The sequence below is a fragment of the Triturus cristatus genome, chromosome 4_1, assembly GCF_964204655.1.
Source record: "Triturus cristatus chromosome 4_1, aTriCri1.1, whole genome shotgun sequence".
Taxonomy (NCBI): Eukaryota; Metazoa; Chordata; class Amphibia; order Caudata; family Salamandridae; genus Triturus; species Triturus cristatus.
In genome coordinates this window covers 305,016,168-305,039,242 of record NC_140585.1, presented here as the reverse complement: position 1 = coordinate 305,039,242, position 23,075 = coordinate 305,016,168, and the positions used below count along the sequence as shown (strand labels likewise).

General features: G+C 45.9%; 1 protein-coding gene across 7 annotated transcripts in view; it reads left to right on the top strand.

Moving 5' to 3' along the window:
- The window catches only part of IL17RA (interleukin 17 receptor A), a 214,092-nt gene that overhangs the window by 146,538 nt on the left and 44,479 nt on the right, over positions 1 to 23,075 (top strand). For 4 of the 7 annotated variants that reach the window (XM_085652194.1, XM_085652193.1, XM_085652195.1 and 1 more), the window contains one exon: positions 12,343 to 12,390. In XM_085652194.1, the coding sequence (XP_085508320.1) occupies positions 12,343 to 12,390 (48 nt within the window). Of the gene's footprint in view, positions 1 to 12,342; positions 12,391 to 17,394; positions 17,491 to 23,075 lie in introns of all 7 variants that reach the window. The other 3 variants (XM_085652192.1, XM_085652189.1, XM_085652190.1) reach the window with 1 other exon arrangement.

The window sequence follows — 23,075 nt, the reverse complement described above, 5'->3', positions numbered from 1 at the left end:
GTGGCATGTTTCATCATCCGGTTACTCCTCACCCAGACAAAAAACATTGGTGCAAGGTGGGTTAATAATTATTACCTTCAACTGCTGTGAGACGAGTAATTCTAAAAGGTGTGGTGCTGAGCGGGGGGGGGGGGGGGGCATAACCACATCATTTTGTGTAAGATGACTATGGTGCTGGAATAAATATGTGCTTATATTTGCAGTGTTTTCTGCAGTTTATGATATCCTGAGGGGAATAACTTAAAAAACTATTGTGTGCTGGTAAACAAGTCTTGAAAAACGATATTAGTCTGACAGGAATTCTCCGTTAATTCAGGCAGGATTTAAATGCCATACTACTGGGACTACTACTAGATGTTATATGATGGCTGATTAATGCAACAAAATAGGTAACTCTCGTAGTATATGTAAAAAAACACTAAGCCTTTATAAGCGGCATACACTAATCAGAACCCCTCACTAATAAAAACAAAAAATAGATGATTTCCCAGACGTAATATGTGTTTTCTGATAAGGGGTCATTCCAATATATGTATTTTGGAAAGTAGCCTATTTCTTCATCTGTTAATGACCATTGGAATAAATCAACAATTCCCTTTCGAGAAGCCCAAGAGTTTAAGTGCCAGTCCCAGCCGGCCCCATTCAGTGTCAACTTTAATGGCCCTCTTTATGGGTAGTTTGTCTGTACAGGCAGTGTTGTTTTTTTAGATACACGTTGTGCAACCTTTAGGTTAGAGTTGTGTATTTGCTATTTTATTTTATAACTTTCTAGGACAGCTCATCTTCTGAGTGACTATTTGCTTTAAAATTGGATTATACATTTTTGTTGTCTGATTGCCACATCTAATAGTGTTGCAGTATTCTGTGATCGTAGTCCTGACCTTTCGTGGAATCATTCCTATATGTCTGAGTCCACTGGAAAAGGTGATTATATACATAACAAAGTCACTGTTTCAGTTATTTTTTTTTACAATACTATAATTTATTTGATTTAGTTCTCTACTGAGAACAACAAAGAAGAAATTTTTAAAAACAACAAAATTACATCTGTAACTAAAAAGCTTTGTAACATTCAACCTAATATAAATTTATACATTTTAAAAATGTAAACAAGTTATAACAGGTAAATTCATTAGGAGGTGATTTTAAATGAGAAATCAAACTCTGTTTTTTTTTTTACACAATTGCATTTTGTTTGGATTGGCGTTAGGAACCTCTTTCTAGCAGCAACGACTGTGGGGTTAGGGCATATGAACAGTGCATGCATCAAGTCTTGAACTCCTCCTTGACAGAGGTTGCATAAGCTTCCGACAGTTGCAGTTAGTTAAGCAAGTTTGTTTCCACTGAGCTTTGAAACCTAAATCACTCTCCTGTGTGGAAAGACCCCACACTTTCCACATTGTTAGTGGTCTGTTACTGGAAGGCAAGACCATAATGTTGTATAGGTGATGTATGTTGTTTTGCAGCTTAGGTCTGGTGCTAATAAGATGGTCTCTCATACTCATCCCTCTTTTAACTTCTAAGAGTGGTTGGTGGTAAATTAAGTTGTCCACAATAAACATTTGCTGACATTTCTTAATACTTTTCTTTAGTCTATGGCTATGGGGAATAAGTGATGAACCGGGTCATCCTCTCAGTTTTTCTCTAGGTGTGGTCTCAAGTAATTCTTCCCTATTTTTTCTTGCATGTTGTCTCACCCTTCTAATGATTGTCATAGGGTAGTTCCTTGTTTCTCGTTTCTCAGATAGTGCCCAGGTAGAGTCTATGAATATTTCTACCTCAGTACAGTTTTGTCTAATGTTGTAAAACTGGTCAAACGGGAGGTTTTCCTTCAGTGCTCTTGAACACTGACTATTAAACAGTAAAAGTGAACTTTTTGGTATACCTCACTTATTATAATGCCATCCTTAGCTTTTATCAGCAAATCCAGAAACTCTATTTCATACTTGTGATTGTGTATTGTGAAATGTAGATGTTGGTCAGTTTGATTAATCCAAGTTGCAAATTGTTGCAAAGTGTTATCAGCTCGCTTCCAAATCAACAGTATATTGTCTATAGATTGCCGTGAAATGTTTTGACTGTGTAATAAATATAACTCATTTCAAAATGATGAACATACAGGCAGGCCAAACTGAGTGCAGATGGAATACTTATAGAGATCCTGCCTATGTGTTGGTAAATATGGTGTTCAAATGGGAATAAATCCTTTGTGAGGACAGTCTTAGCTAGAGCCATGACCAGCAAGACTGAGTACTGTGCTGCCAATTTAAACCACTTATTATTCTTTCCACAATGCACAGTGGGCTATTTGTGGTCAGTGCTTCCACTTCTAAAGTCACTAATATTTTGTGTGTCTACTCGGAAGTGATATCCTTTATCTAATTCAGAACACCCTTAGTAACTTTTAAAATTGGTTCTTTGTTCTCGTCCTCTCTTATAGTAGCATGTACAGTGCCACAAGTCTCTTAACTGACGCTGCTCCTTTTTAGCATATACTGGGTCTTCTGGTGCAGATGCTTCAGCAGTACCAGGTGGACTTTTCAGTGTGCATTGATATTACCCAGATTTCAGCCATGGAGCCCTCACCAAATACCTTCATAGTATCTCCAAGTTGGTAAAAGGGACATTGTTGCTTTAAGTGAAGAAGAAACTGTAATGTTGGTTGTTGCTACACTTGAATCTAGCTTATTTGAGCTGCCCTTAATATTGATCTCACTTGTCAATATCACAGTAACCTCTACAATCTACATCAGTGCTGTGTTAAAAAGTGGTGGCAACTTTCAGTGCCCATGGTTTGGAAAATCCACCAGGTTCTTGAAGCCGAATATCTGTGCTAAACTGCCAGTGTCCTGGTTCACATTAGGGTAACTAAGAAATGATTGACCACATTTAGAGTGTTTAGACCCAAGCAAATATACTAAGTCTAAGCCTCTGAAAATGAGAATCTGAAATCTGCCTTGAGATAATTTACTGGTAGAGTATGAAGAAGAGGGCTACTGGTGCAAAGGCTAGGCCTGAGCGGTAAACTCCGCTCTGTTTGCGGAGTTTTCTGCACTCCGTGCTTCGCGGAGCGCAGAAAACTCCACTTCGTGTAGTGCAGTGCAGTTTTTTCCCTGCTCACGCTCGCGAACGGTAAGTTCGCGAGCTGCTGCTCGGGTAGAATTTCTACCCGAGCGGCAGGAAGACCAGCGGGAATAGCAGTTCGCACTACACTCCGCCACTTGCAGAACTTTGCGGAGGTTTTTTGTAACTTTGAGGAGTTCCGCATAGCAAGACTCCGCGAACTACGCCCAGGCTTAGCAAAGGCCCATATTATTGGCTATTTCAACCTTCAGGTTTCCTGAGTTCTGACTCTCCCACAGGCGCCAAAAGTCACCTGAAATCTTGCAACAAGTCATCTACATCAACATGTAGCTCGATGGCTTCAAGTCAGATCTGGCACTTACTCGGATGTGACTTCAGGGATCCATAGATTCCACCTCCAGGGTCTGTGGCGTCAGTCCACTTTGTTTTGCTGGCTTTAAAGTGCATTCAGTAATCTCTCTACTAAAATTAATCTGTACTAAAATTAATCTGTTGTGAAGCAATGCTATAGATTCTGTTTCTCGTCCCTTGTTGGTTTCTCTTCTTTCCGGTATCTTTACTTAAATGAGTTGGATTTCTGGCCTGTTTCGAACCCAGGTTGGTTCAGGTTTTCATTTTTAGAGGCTCTGATGGTTAAAAGATATATCCACGATGAACCGTTCAAAGGGTGCCATCAGACCTGATCTTGGTCTGGATTCAGCTCCTGAGGTAATTTTGAGGACTTATTGTTCAGGTCCTCCATCCCTCGACTCTGACCTAGACATCGACTTCAGACTTGGCTCCTGCAGGAAAGACCCAACTCCAGTGCTTAGCTCTGTTCCAGTGGTGTCGGCCCACTCCTATCATGTTTCTGGATGAATGTTGACACAGGTGTTGTGGCAGCATTTACCCAGGCTTTGATAGCCAGGCTCCAGCATCCTTTGGCAATCTCGGGGGCACCTTTGAGTTGCCAGAGGTTTCCAGTACCCTGGCTCCTATTTGTTTTGCTCTATCTTGAACAGGCAGTGTTAAACTTTTCAGCATCACCACCAATGATGGTGCCAAGGCTGGCCGAAGGCCCTCACGCTGTTCTCCAGGTTGAAAAAGACAGGTAGTGGTCTTGGGAAAAAAAAATCTGGGATTTAGAACTTTAAGGGGGATATTCTCAAGAACGTGTGATAACTACCGCAAAAGTAGCTTAACGCAACTACTCACATCACAGTCTATCGCGGGAAAATAACACCTTGTCAACATGATATTCTCAACACTGCGGCACCATGCGATAGGCGCACGATAACGCATCAAATGTCCACGATAAAGTCAATGCAACGCCGCAAAAACGCGAAACGCCAATGCCCAAAAACTTGCGATGAGGCCAATCGCGACACAAAAACCAGTGAAATTCCCACAAGTCATGCGGGAAAATGCACCATAAAAGCCACGGAAATAAAAGGGAGATAAAAAGCAACTATGTAGCACCATGGATGCACCCGGACCGAGTGCAGAGGCCAACGCGAACCCCACAAGCCACCAGCAAGGAACAACGGGGTCGGGGAAGGCCAAGGAGAAGAGTGAGAGGAAGACTGGGTGCAGTCCGCAGAAAAAGCAGATCAGCGTCACGGCGGTGACAGAACACTACCATCAACTGACACACAATTATACCACCGTGAATGCAGTCGGAGTGTCGAGGAGGTCAATGGAGGAGGACAAGAGGCACTGGCATGATGTGAAAAGCCAAACAAAGCACAAACCCGCTGCCGACAGGAAGGCAGCAATAGCAACAGGAGGTGGGACTCCTGCACCACAGAAGGAGCTGGAGGAAACTGAGACCACAGTCATCAGTTTGGAGACGCTGCAAGGAGGTGGGAGTCAGGACACAGCCCGAGAGGACCTGACAACATCAACAGGGTGAGTAATGACCAGAGACTAGGGGTACGGGGGGAGATGGGCACAATGGCACACATGCACAACGATGTGTAGCACACTGCACACCCACAATGACCCTGGAACATGTTTGTCATCCCCGTGGCACACAGCAGCACACACACATAGCAATAACCGCACATCCACATTGACGACAATGTGGCACAAAGTGCAACACCGACACTGCAGAACAGAGGACACAACTGGCTGCGCTCATGCGCTGAAACAGGCCAACCACTTCTAACCAAGCAGGAAACTGAGATGGAAATGTACATGTACAAACCCACATCGTCATGTAGTCGAAATGTCCACTGTACCGCATCAAAATCCAGCACCTCCCAAACAGTCACAATGTACATTGTCATACAGTCTGTATGTAAACAAGAACAATGCGCCAACATTAATGTCAGCACAATGTCAACATGCATCTACCCTTCACATTGCAGAGGGACAAACAACACCTCCAGCAGAGCAGACCAGACTACCCATCAGTGATGCTGAAGAGGACCACCCCACCATCGGCACCTTAGGCAAACCACCCCCAGGAGCAGGGCAGCTTAGCCACATAGAGGAGACCCCAGGCCCTGCACAGACCACCCAGCAGGAAGCACCCGTCACCACGGCTGGCTCCCAACACGTCACCTAGGCACACATCGTATTCCACTGCCAGGTGTCAGAATGACAAAAGGAGGTGGCCGAACAGGTGCGGGTGGGGCCCAAACTCATGGAACACGAACTAGACTACATGCGTGGTTGTCTAATTCCCCTCAGGGACCACCTACACCCCACCAAGGAGAACCACACTGCGACAGATACACACGCATGTGCACATTTACAGTATTGAACCACGCCCACAGCCACGCAATTATCATCCACACACTCATGCTGGACCTCTAACGTATTGAGTGGGTGACGATAAAGCTACATGTCCAAGGTCTCACACGCTGCCTGCGGTGACATGTTGGCGTCCACTGTACACAACACAATGTAATGTTGTCGGGCCCGGGGCCCTCATGCATACATTATGAACACAAGGACCCACACAGATAGTTCGTAAAACGTGCACCCGGCCCCTTTATTGGTAGGGCCACATGTACAGTGATGCTAGTGCTGGATGTGTGTAGGGTGAGTGTAAGCCAGCCTGCAAGGAGTTGTTGGTGCTGGCAAAAACTTGAACAGTGAACATCAGTAAAACGGAAACAGAAAACATCAGCATAACAGAGACCACTGCGAACATCATGGAGGTAGCCCAAGCAAGTACAGAGGTTACCCATTATGCACACAGAAGTGTCCGTGAGTTGCAGTGCACTGAGGTTGAGGCACCTGGAGTGCCAAGCAGGGTATCAGGCAGAGGATGGCATCCACCACAGGTGTGAGCAACTCACTTACTCTGCCAGTACGACTGTTTCGACTATTGCAGTTGACCTGGCAGCGGTGATGCCTCGTCTGGGCCGCTCAGGACTCGATTTGACGTGTGAGCCCTGGTGTAACGCAGTTGAGGCCGGAGGCAGCAGACAACGCAGGGCCACAGACACATGGCGTTGATGATCCCAAGGCCATCGTCTCAGAGGCCATCCAATATCTCAGAAGGCAGTGTCCCTGACTTGAGCTGCACAGTTAGCGGCCCCGGATGCACTGCGGCCGGCACAAGCACCCCGCCACGGGACGGTGACTTGCGGTGCAGTGAGATGGGCCATGCGAGCTGAGTGGGTCCTCATTGATGTCCGAGGTGAATGTGGTGGAGGGTTGCGGGGGATAGTGGAAGGTGTCCTCAAGGGCATGATGCAGAGGGTGGAAGCTGTCCGGAAGCAGCATATGGAGGAGTGGAATGCCACTGCATCGTTTTTGCCACAAAGTCAGTATCACCGACATGATGGTGACGACAACCCCAAGTCCATGGACTCAGTCGCCACCAAAGTTCAACCAGAAAGTATCCATGGGTCTCCGGGAACAGACTTAGTGGCACCGGGGCTGAAAGGGGATGCAGTCTGCGATGAGGCCTGTACAATGACATCAAGTCAGCCATCCATAAATCAAGACTGAGTTTGAAATGTGTGACCTACTCGCCCGCAGTGTAGGCCGGAGGCAGTGGTCAGCAAGGGCCCACAGCCACGTGTTGTTGTCTTACGATGCACAGAGTTAGTGACACCAGGGCAGTTGTCGGTAGTGTTCGGTCACCTCCGTAACGGTGATCCTTTTTTCCTTCTGACTGACACACGTCTTCCTCTCACACCTCTGCTTGCGTGCAATGGTATGTACTCTGCCATTGACAAATCAAGACTCAGTCCCACATGTGCGACCGACTCGAACGCAGCGTAGCCCAAGGGCAGTAGTCCGCGTGGGCCAACGGACTCGTGTGGATGGAATGCTATGCACAGACTTGGTGGCACCACATCGAAGGGAGTATAGTGACATAAAATCAGCCATAATTAATGTTCTCTGCCATGGTGTAATCACAACTCAGTTCCAAATGTTTGACCTACTTGTCCGCTGTGCATGCCGGTGGAGTACGTCAACGAGAAGGGAGTACTGCGGGCCTGTGTCGTAGAGGCCGTGATGGTCTAAGGAGACTGCCAGGTTCACGTCACTCGGGCTTGGAGCTTGCACCGGCCCGTGGTTGGCCCTCTTTGACACACGCCGGTGTCGGCAGGTGTGCATTGAGGCCTGGGTGCACAGGGCCTGGCAGGACTGGTACAGGGACCTGCGGCCCGGGGTGCAGCAGGCGCACAGGAACGCAGGCAACACCGCTGAAGGCGACGGCCTCATAGCGGGGTGAGTGGCGCCGCCCTGGCAGAGACGTTGGGCATTCCAAAAGAGGACCACGCCCAGAGCTACGTGCTTTTTATTCACACCCCTACACTGGCCTGGCGGATGCCGGGCCAGCCCACTCCGCTCACCCTTACAGGTGGGGACGTAACAAGCTACATTTCCGGGATCATCCCCACTGGCTGGGGTGACATGGTTGCGTCCACTGTCCACTGCCCTCCATACACCAGCGGTGTATGTCGACATGGATATGTGTGTGGTCTGCATACTGCAGTCTGGCCATTGCTTCCACGCCACACTTGGCATTGTGTACATTCTCATTCATCGGTCACTTGCCTCCTTCGCACATGCCTGGTCCCCACCTCTTCCCACAATCTGCTATCGTATGGCTGAGGTGCCATGCAGTTGATGACTTATGTGCATGGCTGGCCCTGGTTGCCAGACTAAGTTGTGCTGTCGGCTGTCGTGACTTGTGGGTGGGCATTTTGTTTGGCATGTTGTATGTGAGTTTGTGACGCGTGCATTCCCAGTGTTGTGAGTTGTATGATTGTGGAGTTGAGGTGTGTGGTGTGTTCATTTGGGACTTGATAACGAGCAGCGCATTTCCGTAGGAGCCAGCCAGGACGCGCCGGGTGATGATGGACTGTCGGAAGATGTAGGACTCATGCACTCAGAATGGGTGGTTGGTGTCGACTTTGGTGGGGATTCCCAGATGGTCCACGTTTGCCTGCACAGTGATGGTATGCGTGTGCTTTCGGTAGCAGATATTGTGTGCAGTGTCACCAGGGGGCACAAGTAGGGCATGTGTGCATTCAATTGCCCCCTGACACGTGAGGGAAGCCAGCTAAGGCGTAGACGCCTTGCTTGGACTCCAGCTGTTCCTGCGCAGTGGGGAGGAAGGATAGGTAGTGTGGTACCAAGCTGATGATGGCATCCAAGACAGTTGTGGGGGGCTTGGATTGGGCTGGCTGTGAGACTCCTTCGACTCTGGCGGTTGTTGGTTGGCAGGTCCCAGAGGCCAACAGGTGCAGCCCAGCCAGCAGCTTTATCTGCGGAGGGATGTTGGTTGTCTGCTGTGTTGGTACCGTCGGCCTGTGGGCAATGGTGGTCAGGATGCGTGGGATAGTTGTTTTTTTGAGCCTGTGGTGGGCAATGACATTCCCTGGTGTTGGGTCTGTGAGGTTGGTGCGTTTTCAGCAGGTCAATGTCTTTGTCTGCGCTGCGTCTGTGTTGGTCTGGGCGCGGGGGCCGGGGGGGGGGTCCTGGGGTGGTGGGTGTTGTTGCCCTATTGGGGCTCCAGGCTGCATGTTCAGTTGCCTGGGGGCATCTGTTGTTCTTCATGTTTGGCTCTGGGCTGTGCTCCCTATCTGGTGCCGGTTGTTGTCCGAGTTTGCACACGGTCAGAGCAGGTGTTAATTTCCTGCTGCTGCCCCACCTTATCGCCTGTTTTGTTATCTTATCGCCGATCTGGCTGGTCATTGAGAATGTTGCAGAGTGGTGTTCTCGCGGCTTTCTTCACGGGAACGCCTACGCTACATCTCATTAGTGATTGTTGCTGGGGTCATCTGTGGCGATGTTTTTTGAGGATGCTATCTCCGGAAAACTGGTGTTATGGGCTGTTAGCACCGGCTAGTGAATGGGGTGGTAACTTTATCGCGAGTTTGGCTGCGATAAAGTGCTGTTAACTCGGTGATAGCTCCTTGAGAATATGCCCCTAACAATGTATCCTTTGTTTAATTACTAGAGAGTGTATGTGCATAGTTCCATCACTTGCATCTTAATTTTTTGTTTTTTAAATTTGGATAGCTTGTTTGAGACATTTGAATATGTCAGCACGTGTTTTTTCGACAGTTTATTAAGGTATCTAGAGACAGTCCGTATTGAAGTCCTAATTAGTGAGAATTGAAGGCAATAATTAGAATGCAAAATTAGAGGAGGTGCCAGAAAGTAAGAAAAGGTTTCCGTGGGTCGATCACAAGCTCAGAAAAGTCTACTGTGCGCTTCCATGGGCATAATTCAGACGTTTGGATGTTGGTCAATTCGCTGCTGTCTCAGTGTCCTTATGTAATGGTTGCTATCTTCTATACGCCACATGTTTTTCAGGGTGTAAGATTCTGTTATGGCGGGCTGAGGATGTCTGTCCTGAAGCACTGTACTTTAATCCCTGAAAGGACACTACTTCTTATCCAATTGAATAGTGCATCCGTTGTTAAAAATAAATCCACATGAAACACGATGACCATTTCTCAATCCTCACATCATTTACAACTAGTGTGAAAGAAAGAATAACTATTTTGGAGCCAAATGTTTAAAACGGATTCAATTATTTTTACTTCCCTAAAATTACGGTATATCCGTGGTGGATTTCAAACCCTGATATCTTGCTATGGATGCCCTTGATCAATTCTTTTATGCTATCCAGATTTGTATATCATCCAGTAATGATTCCTCTGAAGTAATGACAGGAATATTCCATTAATAATAACATGTGCATTGAAAATCTTACTTTTATATCCTGCAATTCACAAATAATATATGTAACCCTGATCTCTTCCTGTGGGTGACCCCAATCAATATTTCTGCTCTACCAAAGGTGTGGAGTCAGGAAATGAATTATTTAGAGGTGATGAAGGGATCTCCCCTCGGAATAATTCATTGCCTGGCTATACACTTGTAAAACTAATTACCAGTCTGTCAAGCCCTGCCAATTTGCTCTGACTTTAGCTACCCCTGAAAAGACTGTGCTTCATGCAACATCCATTTCCTTTCTTCTGATTGATCCCTGTTGACAACTGAACTCTCTCACCCAAATGAATTTGCCAATTCTCTGTCAAAAGAAGCAGAACTGACTTCCATCTTATCACTTCCGCCAATGCAGCAGTTGCAGGTTCTCTAGCGGAGAACCTGCATCCATGGAGCTGTGTCCTGTCGCTATCAAGCTTTAAGAAACCCTGACAATACTGTCCACTGTCACTGAGGATCTTACTAGGAGTTTGAGCAGAATGGTTAAGATGCATTGAAGCCAAACGTGGTGCAGTGTGGTGAAAATACCAAGAGGGCACCACTATATGTGAGCAGTATTGCACTGTCTGAAAGGGTTAGATCTGCTGCAGATCAGAGGGCCAGATTCACAGAACTAACTTAAGACAAAATCCTAAACTTACTACCATTTTCGTATTCACAGAAGGCACTTACTCATTTTGGTACTCACAGAAGGCACTTACTCATTTTGGTGTTCACAGAACTTACTTACTTATTGATGAGTAAGTGCCTTCTGTGAATACCAAAATGAGTAAGTGCACTTACTCATTTTGGTATTCAGAGAAGGCACTTACTCATCAATGAGTAAGTGCCTTCTCTGAATACCAAAATGAGTAAGTGCCTTCTGTGAATACCAAAATGAGTAAATGGTAGTAAGTTTAGGATTTTGTCTTAAGTTAGTTCTGTGAATAGGGCCCGGAATGTCTGGCTAAATCCTGAAGCACAAGGCCTTCCTGATGTCTCCATACAGAAGCGGCCAATGACCTGGGGAACAAAGGTATTACTTTAGATCTGTCCAGTGGCGGCTCCCCCTTCCCTATTAGGGCAGAGCGGCGCCCTCTGATGCCAGTGCAGCAAAAGTGAAAAATAAAATGCTAATAAACTGAACTACCATTTTATTTTTTACGGATCCCATCCCAAGCAGTGTTTGGGGGCGGGGCTTTTGCTGACTGGCAGCAGGGGAGTTGTGCTCACTCCACCAGTTTGCACTGTACAGGTCTCTTTGACTGGCTGTCTTGAGACGGCCAGCCTGACATGTGCGTTGTAAGCCTTTCCACCTAGCTATCTGAGACAGCTAGGTGGAGAGCAGGCACAGGCCTCCTCTGCCTGCTGGAGCATCAAGGCAGCCCGCTCCAGCCTATCCGGGCGCTGCTCTCATGCTGCTCATCTTCAGCATGAGAGCAGCATTGGGATTTGGTGAGGGTTGGCTGAGGCTCCAGGAAGAATCAAGGTGACGAGGAATTTAATTTCAGCCTTAATTTCAAAGCTCTCGTTCACAGCGCGTTATAATAACTGTTAACGAGCCATGATTCCGAGCTTTGGAATGTGAAGGTATTGTGAGTTATCACAGTACCTGCCACTGGGTTTGGCACTGTCTTGACGACCTTCCACTGTAGAGGGTCACTGACCGCCACTGGATCTGTCAGAAGCAGGAGTGTGAAGGTGGATGTCCTGTGAGACCGTTAGCAGTGTGTGGTTTTCAACTGCATCAGTTCAAAAGGGGAAGTCTTATCTTAGGCATGGAGAAGAATTAGAGGGTAGGTGCCTAGGTCTTTGAGAATACGAGCCCTGGTGACCGCGATTGTCCTATCTTGAGCCCGGGGCATATTGCTTCTGATAAGCTAATATTGCACTGGACACAGGTCTGTAGAGATTCCAATGTTGTTTTTCAAGGCATGGCACTTTGTAACCTCTTCCATTAATGTGAAATCCGTATTTTACCCCTGTTAATCACTGCTGCACTTATACAACCCCAACATATTCCTCAATTCTTGTATTAGGTAGCATTTTCAATGGGATCTTCTAACGCCTTTGTCTTTCCCTGGCCAGGTTGCAATGACACTGACATGAAGAAGACCAGGCCCTGTGAGCTGAGAGGTAAGAAGGCCTTCCTTCCCGCAGCGTTATGCACAGCCTTTCAGGGGGGACAAGAGGGAACATGGTTCTATTTCATTTTACAATTGTGTAAGTGTTTTGCCTGAGGTAACCATTGGTTGAAATGTAAGCTAAGAATGCCTAGAAACCGAATGGGTAACGGAAATGTTTTTTTGCCTTCGTCCTTTCATGTTCCGTCATATCTTTTGTAACTACTTAGCTAACGTTAACCTTATCTCTGAAGCATGCAGAGCTGCCATTCTCTCGAGTTGGTCAGAGTTCTGTATACAGTTGCGTAGCATTCACCTCTGAAGAAACAAGCATTTGCAATGTAGTAGGTCTTGTATTTACGTGAGTTTAAGCTTTTTGCATTGTAAATGACAATGCCTATTATTTTTGTTTCTTAAAACGTAAATAAATGGCATTGTCATTTACAATGCCAATACATTAAACTTGCGTAATTGTGAGACGTATTGCGTTGCAAATAATTGTGTAGGTATAAAACTAAGCGCGGTGCCGCTTCAAGGATACCGCGCTCGGTTCCTTTATTTTTTTTATTTTTTTACTTTAACACTGAGCGCGGTGTCTTTGAAGCGGGCGCCGCTCTCAGTGTTACAGTAAAAAAAATAATAAACCGATCGCAGTGTCCTTGAAGCAGCTCTGCGCTCAGTTTTACAGTTAAAAAACCCCCATAAAAGCTACTTTACAGTGCCAGTGATACCACCGCCAGACCGTCCAAGGCCTGAATGATACTCAGCAGGCTCTGTTAGTTCATAGCTTCAATGGCACCATCACCATGAATTTTGCCTCATTTACAACTAGATAGTTTCAGGTATGTTTTTCCTTAGACACCTCGAGCGTTTTATGGAGCACTGTCTAGTGACAATTACAAGGCTGCATCAGCAGTACTGAAAAGGCGTCACCTCACTCCCTGCTGTTGGACTGTCCAGGTTAAGGCATTTAATGATGCAATTCCTTAACAAACCTTACACAATCACAAGCCCAAAACTCCTCAGCCCAACACCACTGTGTAGTGGGCTGGCCCCACGTGTGTAGGAGGTACAAGTAGACGCTGTAGACGTGGCCAGGTAGAAGTAGATGAAGTTTATTGAGATCTTAGATGTAGATACATTAAGCCCAGAACAGGCCCAGATCAGGCTCCACAATAGGCCCCAGGATAGACCCCACCAGGAGCAGCATCCTAGCTGCTCAGCCCATCTTCCCAACTGTCTCAGTCCCACACAGTATCCAAGCATTCCACCCACACTAACATTCTATGCGGAACACTGACACTGGCTGAGCAGCTAGGTACAGAATGAAGGGAACATAATAACATGACCTGAGGATACTACACATCCTCTTCCTTTACACTGAAAATTAATAAAACCTAAAATAAACCCAAACTACTAATAAGCAAACAAATAAATACAGAAATGTACACAAGATATGAATAGTCCATAAACCCAGGAATGCATGTAGAAATACATCACGAGAGGGAAAACAGACACACTAAGGAGAAAAGAAAGATGCAAGCATAGATCAACACACTAACACCATCCCCTTTCCTTAATACTGAACAAAGAATAATTTTAGAAGTGAAATAAGAGCTTACATACGACAAATGAATATGATACCCAGAGTAAAATCTTACCGGTAGAAAGCCTATGGGTAGAACGACACCCAAGGAAGTACTTCTCATGTGAAAAGACTGACGACAACCTAAAACGCCACCCCTCATGTGAGGGACACTATGGGACTAAAACCCACGTGAAAAAACATTGTTTGGAACTGACACCCAAACGTACATAATACGTCACGTGGGACTAAAACCCACTGACTTGTGGAGCATGTAAATCCGACATGCAGCACCGGTGGGACTAAAACCCCCTTTAAACTTAGTAAATAGGACTGGCACCCATTACTAATTAAATAGGTGGGACACTAACCCCCTATAAATAGGTCGGACTCTAACCCCCTATAACAAAGTAAATGGAACTGACACCCAAACTCAAGATAAGAAAGGTGGGACTAAAACCCCCTTTAAAAAAAAATGGGGCAAAAACCCATTCCCATATAAATTACTGTGACCGTGGGGTGATGGGACTAAAAACCCACTCCCATCCCTAAGCAGGGATAACACTATCTAAAGAGGAAATGGGACTAAAACCCACTCCTATCCCTTAGGCAGGCAGGGATAAAACATTTGAAACAAGGGTCATGGGACTAAAAACCCACCCCTATCCCTTAAGCAGGGATGCGTAAATAAGAGACGTGGGACTAATACCCACTCCCATGCCAACAAAACAAAAACTTGTACATAGCTATAAAACAACGTTGGCATACAGCAAACACAAGACATTGTAGAAAGAAATCTCACTAATCTGTGAAATTAAACATTTTTGCGATAAATTAATTCTCTTGTGAAACATTTTTGCGTTAAATTCTTCCACTTGTGAAAAAAAAACATTTTTGCATGAAATCTTTAAAACATGTCCTACAACTCGTATTTCTAAAGTCAATGGTGTGCCTGTCACCGCGACAGGTGTTTCTAAAAACAATTGAGCACTGAATGAATGTAGTGGCACACGCAGTTTGGAAACTTGAATACACCGCTTCGACGCTTCATCAGCTAACGGTGAGTGCTTACTGTTGACCCTTTTTCCGCTGCTACCTTTTTTTTCTATTATCTTGATAAAAAAACACAGTACCTTTTTAAATACGAAGACACCACTTCTCTGCTTCTTCTTATTTCGTTGTTCTGTTCCTTTTTATTTTCCGTTTGCTCTTGGTTACGCCAATGCGCAAATTCCCCTCAGGCTCTCACTGCACGAGTACTGTAGCACCTGTGCCCAATCGTCGCCGACTTTTTTTTTTACAGTTTACTTTATTTTTGCGCACAAAACGTGGTTGGCAGATTATGAAACAAACGTGGTTGACAAAGAAATCTCTTGGTCCTGGAATTGTGACTGGGACCTCCAACCACAAGATGGTGGCACGTTCTGAAACGTATACCGAGTGGCTCACGGCACGTTCAAGCATCAAAACGTCCTTTTGCAGCATAGAATACCAGGAAGAATAGAAGACGTCATGAACTCTCCCTCTGCTCCACGGGACACGCGACATAGTTGATCCGGTAAGAAGCGCGAGCCATATTTTAAATTTGAAATGCCGCGTAACTGTTTCTCTTGAGGCCAGGCAGCAGGGAAACAGGGTACATATGCCACAAACGTAAATTCAACGTTTTCCACCCAGTCGTTTCACAAATCCGGCAGGCAGCAATCCGAGGCGATTACTTTCTTTTTTTTAAAAAAACACCCTCTGACCTTAGAAAAACGAACAGGCAATAATACAAGTTTAACTCCTCAAGTCCTAGGCTTAAACGAAGGAAATGTCACAAAATAAAATCCTGGAAACATCTTGAGTATGTGCACATGTACACATAACGTCCCCAAAAAAAAAAAAAATTACTTGACTCCGCACTTGAGGCAAAAACTAAGGCATCAACAAATTAACTTTCTTCTTGGAGCACTGTAGATGTTTCACGTAGCAGAAAATGTCCATTAAAACTCAATCAGCCTTAGAAACACATATCCAGGAGATGAAAAAAAAAAACAGCATCAGTTTACCTTGCTTCTCCAGGCACTATATTTATTTCCTGTGGCACATTCGACATTAGTTGTCACTGTAGACTTTTCTTGTGGCACATTTTCTTCTCCAAAGTGTTAGCAAGGTTGAAACCATATTTACTGGTGTTGTAGACTCATAGATGAAAACACAGCATGCCTGGGCTGGGCTGTCCGATGTGATGGACACTGGTGGGACAAACAGGCATGCTTGCTATGTTTCTTTGACTTCATCTGCGTCGCAAAATAGGTTTCTTTCCTTTTCTTTAAATTTCATGACGCTTGTTTCTTTTTTTTTCATTTTACATGACCTTGGTTCTTTTCTACACGTTCTCTTGGTCCACTCCTCATTCTTGGTTGACTTCACGTTGCTTTTTGCGTGAGATTTTCTCCAGATCGTCGCCATAAATGTAGTGGGCTGGCCCCACGTGTGTAGGAGGTACAAGTAGACGCTGTAGACGTGGCCAGGTAGAAGTAGATGAAGTTTATTGAGATCTTAGATGTAGATACATTAAGCCCAGAACAGGCCCAGATCAGGCTCCACAATAGGCCCCAGGATAGACCCCACCAGGAGCAGCATCCTAGCTGCTCAGCCCATCTTCCCAACTGTCTCAGTCCCACACAGTATCCAAGCATTCCACCCACACTAACATTCTACGTGGAACACTGACACTGGCTGAGCAGCTAGGTACAGAATGAAGGGAACATAATAACATGACCTGAGGATACTACACACTGCCAATGGGAAATTCGGTCATTTTTCAGAGCTCGGCCACATCATTTTTATTCTTGCCTAGCGCTGCAGCGCATGCGCTGCTCGCTATGCGAGGCATGTAGTATATACTATAGTGGGGAAGCTTCATGTAAGCTCTGCCCATTCTCCGTTCATCTTTTTGTTTGGCTTACATCCTAAATGTTGCCTTCTAATCGGTTTTCGGCTTGTTAGTCCCTCCTCCTGACGTCCATGTAGTCATTTGTATGCTTCCGAGGCGATTGGCCCCTTTACTTTAAAAAGTTTTGTTCCCGTGGTGCACCCCTCCCCTTTCACAGTTTGTGACTTCTCAGGTCACCACCAGCCCGTCCCCTCCAACCCGCACTCCCGTTTGTGCCTTTTTGCCCGCCCGCAGTCCCGTTTCAATGCAATAGGACTAGCGTAAATGCAAGTTCTATTGCATTGCAAATGCTTGTTTTTTTAAAGTAGTGCGCATTAACATGAGTGTGCTGCTTTACATTGTACGCATGCTCCAAAAGTCTAGCACGAGGAAAAACAGGAAGTGATGTAGATAGGAGGGTGTTTGGTTTCCAGCGCTCGCACACACCACTCTTCCATCTGTTTGTCTGTCTCTGTGCCTGCCGTGCGCGCACTCACGCCATGGGGAAGAAGGTGGCTGTCATCCTGGCCTGCTGCGGCGTGCTCGCCAGCACCAAAGTCCACGAGGCTTCGGCAGTTCTGGTCCATCTCAGCAGAGCCGGGGCTCAGGTAAGGCCTTGCACTATTGACATACTTGTTCTTAGAACACCTCTTGCCGTTGACATGCATATATAGTCTGGGGTGACGGCTGTAGTGTGCTTACAGTGCCCACTAGCAGCTGCCACGGCATACTCTCCTCATTGCCCTACTGAAGGGTGTCTGCATAGTGCCCCTCACTCTCAGCCTGGTAGTAGTATGTTTGTGTGTCTGTGTGTGAATGGGGTGAAGGGGAGGTACCAGCTTGTGTCATAGGTAACTGCAGAGACCCCCGAGAGCGCCTTGTGTCAAAATCAGAAAGCAAAGAGCGCCAATCTGCCCCCAGAAATAATGCAACAACGTGAACTACTGCTTGCATGCTCCCTACTAAAAAGGCAACACGCTTTTGTTCTTCTTTGGAGTGTGTTACAAAAAAACATGCATCGATGTTTGGTGCGCACCACACAGCCCTGCAGCTGTGGGTTTGGAGGCTGTGCAAATTGAGAGGGAAAGTTTCTTTTTGTAGCACCAAGTCTGCTGTGATTGTGGCAGATGGTGTCATTAAGGCGTTGCTCTGCCACACACCACACATTGACCGGGTCCTGGTGTTTTCCTGGGTGAACTCCAGTGGGGCCACTCCCACCCTCCCTGGCCCATGCTTTGCTTTCCTATATGAGGTGAGAGTTCGACGAGGAGACACACTGAAAGCGCTGTTTCCAAATCTGCAATAGTTCAGAGTAGTTAAACTGCGTTCCGAAGGCAGCGCTTTGAAAACGTTGTGCGTTTGTTTGTTGTCCTATTCCGGGCATCGGTGTCTGCGTTGTTTGTGTCGGGATATTTTGTCTTATTTTTTCTACTTTGGCGTAGTGTGAGGTACATGTCTCTTGTAAATTTTATGTAGATGGGAGTTGACGAATGTGGATATGTGTGTGGGTTATTATGACCATATATATTTTTGGGGTGGGGCCGCTCGTATTTGGGTGTGTGTATGTGTAGTTTGTGTGCATATAAGAGTGTGCATTTAAGACCCTGGGAGTAGTTTTTTTCCACATCGGGCTAAGCGTTGTCCTACGGATATTGCCATGTGTGGTCATGTCTGTTCTGCGCATTTTGCGCATACTAGTGTTACTCCTGTAACTGTAGGAGCTATGCTTATAAATCTATAGTTAATAGTTAGATAGCAAGTTGTCTGCTAGATTTAACATATGTACTTGTGTATCGCTGCACGAGTGTATTTATTTGTTTATTATGTTACGCATATGCGAATGTATAGTTCCCTGCCAGTTTTCCTTGTGTATGTATGCCAATGTACACATTAAAGTGTTGGCGTGTTAGTGTGATATATGATAGCATATGCTGTGCGTGTGTTACATTTGTGCTTGGGTGTTATGAGGCACTGGCAGCACAGTGGCAGCGTGGGCTGGTGCTGGGCCCACATTTTCAAATGTTCAGCACCCAGGCTAATGTGCTGCATAGCTAAATACATGTAAGATCCCAAAGGCGAGACAGATTGCATTGCAAATGCTTGTTATATGGTGTGTGGGTTATTGTTCGATCTCACCCAAATCACTCACGGATTCTCTCAAGCCGCCCCCCCAATCCAGACAGAATTAACAAGTGAAAAAGTATTCTCCAAAAGGAACAAATTTAAAGGAACAAAGTGTGTGCAATGGTTCCGACATGTGAAGAAATGAGATTTACAGAGAAATATAACTCTTGCCTTCAGGCTCTTTCCATGGCATCCACACTAACAACCTCCACGTTAATATCCTGGACCAACCAACTCCTGCGTACAGCTCATGCCTGGTCTCCGTGTGCGGCGAAACCCCACAAGGTTGGTTAGAGGCGTGAAACATGGCTCAAAAATGTGGAAAACTGTAAAACCTGGTGCTGCACTCCAGACCTAACAGGCCCTGAAACAGCCAAAGAAAGTCAGCGCACACAAGGACCTGTGACAGTGACATCCATACTTTTGGAAAGGACTGCACTTGCAACATGCCCAGCAAAAAAAAGTGTGCTGCCAAACACCAACACTATAATAACTTCCTTACCAGAAAATGTATTAGACTTTGTTCCGTGCACATAAAATGACAGCCCAGTTAGTCTGAAGGTCACTGCAGATATGTGCCCTAAACAATTATGCATCAAACTTAGTGTCGGATGCACAGAGAGTGTTAGTATTGGTGCAGAAAAGAATGATGCTCCATTTCAACTGCGCTATTTAAAAGCATAGACTGTTATTCCCTAGCCAAGTGGATCCTCTGCAAACTACGTAATCATTCCCTGCCCGTCAATTGTAAAGATACGTATTTGTGCTTAACATGAGGCTTTACCAAAAATGAGGTTGCCATGAAGAAAATGGAAAGTGAGACATGAGTGTTAATTTCTGCACAGATGTCCAGCGGGCTGAGGGATTCCTGATGCTTTAAATCATGACGGGCAAAGTTAGTTTATACGACGGTCATTTACGAATCGTGGTGGTGTTGGAAGCACCTCTGCTATGTGCCGATGTGGCTTGGTAAGTGAGGGCGGGTGCTGCGCAGGGTGGCCGTGTCCAAACAATATGTATTATATCCCAATACCACTGAGGCTTTCGCCCTTTAACTATAGCGCATGGACAGTAAGCTCTTAGGCAGCAAACTTACTTAATTTTGCAGCGGGTAGAGGGCAGCCGGCAAGAGCAGCTGTGCACACAGGCTGACAGGTTCACCTCTGTGTCAATGAGGCTCGCTCAGCTACTAGCTGTAGCCCTCTGGGCACTAGAGCTCTGTAAGGTGACCACCAGTCTCTGCCAGCCGCCACAGTGACCTGTGTGTTTCAGCCACCGCCTGCGATAGGCCTGTGTCGGCGTGTGTCGGCGTCGCCGAAGCTGAGCTCCTGATTGCAGGGAGCACCGCTAAATGAGCCAAAAATGAAACTGATTTTAAATACCACGCCACCCACCTGTAACTGAGTTTCAGACGCACACACCCCTGACCAGTATGCCGCACTGCGCATGATTGAATTATAGTGTTACATTGGTGCACTTGAGCTTAGCCAGCCCCATGCCTTCAGAGTAGCGTGCAGTGCGCGCTTCCTGCCACTCTCTACTTTTACCAAATCAATGTTTTACGGCGCTCAGTTTTACAGTTAAAACAAAAAGCATTTGCAATGCAATAGGACTCGCATTTATTCAAGACCTATTGCATTACAAATGGTACGGCGGGCGGGCGGGAATGTACGAACGGAGTGTGGGGGGGCGAGAAGGCAAGGACTGCGGGGGGGGGGGACTAGAAGAAAATCGTGCTCACAAACTGAATAAAACCTACTGTGCAACACTCGAAGTAAAGGGGCCAGTAGCCATGGAAGGATACAAATGATGACATGGCTGTCATAAGGAGGGACTCACAAGCCTAAAACCAATCGAAAGGCAGCATTTAGGACCGACAAAGACACCCGCTAATGAAAAAGATGGGCAGAGAGTGGGCAGAGCTTTTACGGAGCTTCCACTCCATGCTGAATACTGCATGCCTCGCAGAGCGAGCAGCGCATGCACGCTGCTGCTATAGGCTCGACCTAAAAAACTGCTCTGAGTTCCGGAGCAAAGGGATCACCGTAAATTCATAACCTTGAAATTATTACCAGCTGCAATATCTGAAAAATTCTGAAATATCATCAAAAATCATTTTTAATGCATTTTTAAATTTTTCCACTTTTTGGGACATATACAAAGTAATAACCAAACCGAACCATACCAGTATAAAGCACTGGCAAATAGTGCAAGTCTCCTTAAAACGTTTTTCACAGCGAGAAGGGCTTACCTCAGGACAGTTAAATCAGCCCTCCGTTAATTTTACTAGCATTCATGCTTTTAAAATGAAGTTAAAGACGCAGTTGAAACGTTTCCTACTCTGGCATTCTAATGTCTTTGAGATCCATTAATCATCTCTCCTGACTTGGCCTTCAAGGTCTGACTTTAGGTTTCCAAGGTCTGACTTTAGGGTTAGGATGCCAAAGAACCCTTTTTGTCTTGCACTTAGGGTGAGGCCTCTACACCTCTTAGTAAGTTGCCCGCCACACCTTCCACATAATTATTCTCTTATCCTCCCTTCTAGTGGTCTTTTGTGGTACACAGGCGCTCGTATGTTCCAATTTCAATAGTGGCTGTGCCAGTACCGGGAGTCATTTGGACTGGTAGAGTGTTGCACCAATGAATGAATACCCCCACCCCACTTTTTGCACCAGAACACACAAGCTCTGTAGCGAGTGATGCAGCCTATGCAGGGCTCTTCTTTTGGGCAACAAGGTATGGGTGTGGGTTCACCTCCTGCCCACTCGTATTGAAGTGAGATGGAGGAAAATGATAATGATAGTGAGAATGATAATGGCAATGAGCGGGATGGTCATGACACCAATGGTTGGTAGCAGTTCCAGGGTGCTCTGCCTAAAGCCCTTTTATCCTCCCAAGAATCTCCACCAAATGATTCCTTATCCATCACTGACTTAATCGGTACAGCAGCGAGAGTTTGAAACAACTATACAGTAGTCAAAGCTTCAGGAGTGTTTTCTGTTAGGGGCATTGAAAGCAGCAGCTACCCAGAAATCGAAATGATATATTTCTGTAATCCAGAGGATAATATTTAGTGTCAACATGGTCATCCAGATGCCTTCCTCTACAATAAATATTTTATCCTGCAAGAAGCGTAAATACAAGACTCCTGATTGGGACCCATTTATTTGCAAGACCGGCTTCAATGGATCCACTTGTAGTGTTGGTTAGAGATAGCTCAGCATTCAGGGTTCAGTGATATCTCCTGAAAGGGAGAATGACAGCTGGATGCCTTGGGTAAGAAAGTTTGTACTGTGAGGGGGTTCTCTCTTAATTGTTTTTACAGTCACGGCTCGGAAAAGATGGAGCCATTTTCTGTAAGCAGCATTAGACACTGAAAAGATGAGGCTTTTTCCTTCCATGTAGAAGTGCCTCTTATTTCAAAGGAAGATTCTTGGAGATCAAGAAGGAAGCATAGCTTACCCACAGGCCAAGAATGTACCACCTCTGTTTTGACCAATATTGTCATGAATTTGATGTGATCCTTTATACCTGCCTAGAAGAGGTGTGGTGCAGCGGCCAGGGCGGCTGACTCCGGAACACAGGCTCACAGTTCGATCCCCTGCACCGGCAGCAAGTTAGCCCAGCACCCTGTGACTCTGGGCAATAGCTTGCTAAATCTTCCCGACTGCCCCCAGCGCCGGGACACCTCTCCTGGAGGTAGCTGTGCGCTTTACAAATGCTGGTATTTGTTTCATATTATTTTGACATTCTACCCCTCCAACAATGCTTTCAGTTGCCTTAGCCCACGTCTTCATATACTCCATTCCATTTTGTGGTGAATGGACCTCTATATTATCCTGAAGGGGTTTCTTTTAGAAGCAGTGCATTCCTAGATCACGCTGATTACAGAGTCCTCTGAACGTTTGGAGGCACATCTGGGGAGCATCTCAGCGCAGGGCCTCTGGTTTGCTTGCAGACCTCTCCACATAAACATTCTGTCACTGTGGACCATTAGATTAAGGACCTGATTTAGATCTTGGCAGACGGGTTACTCTGTCACAACGGTGATATAATGGGATTTATATTT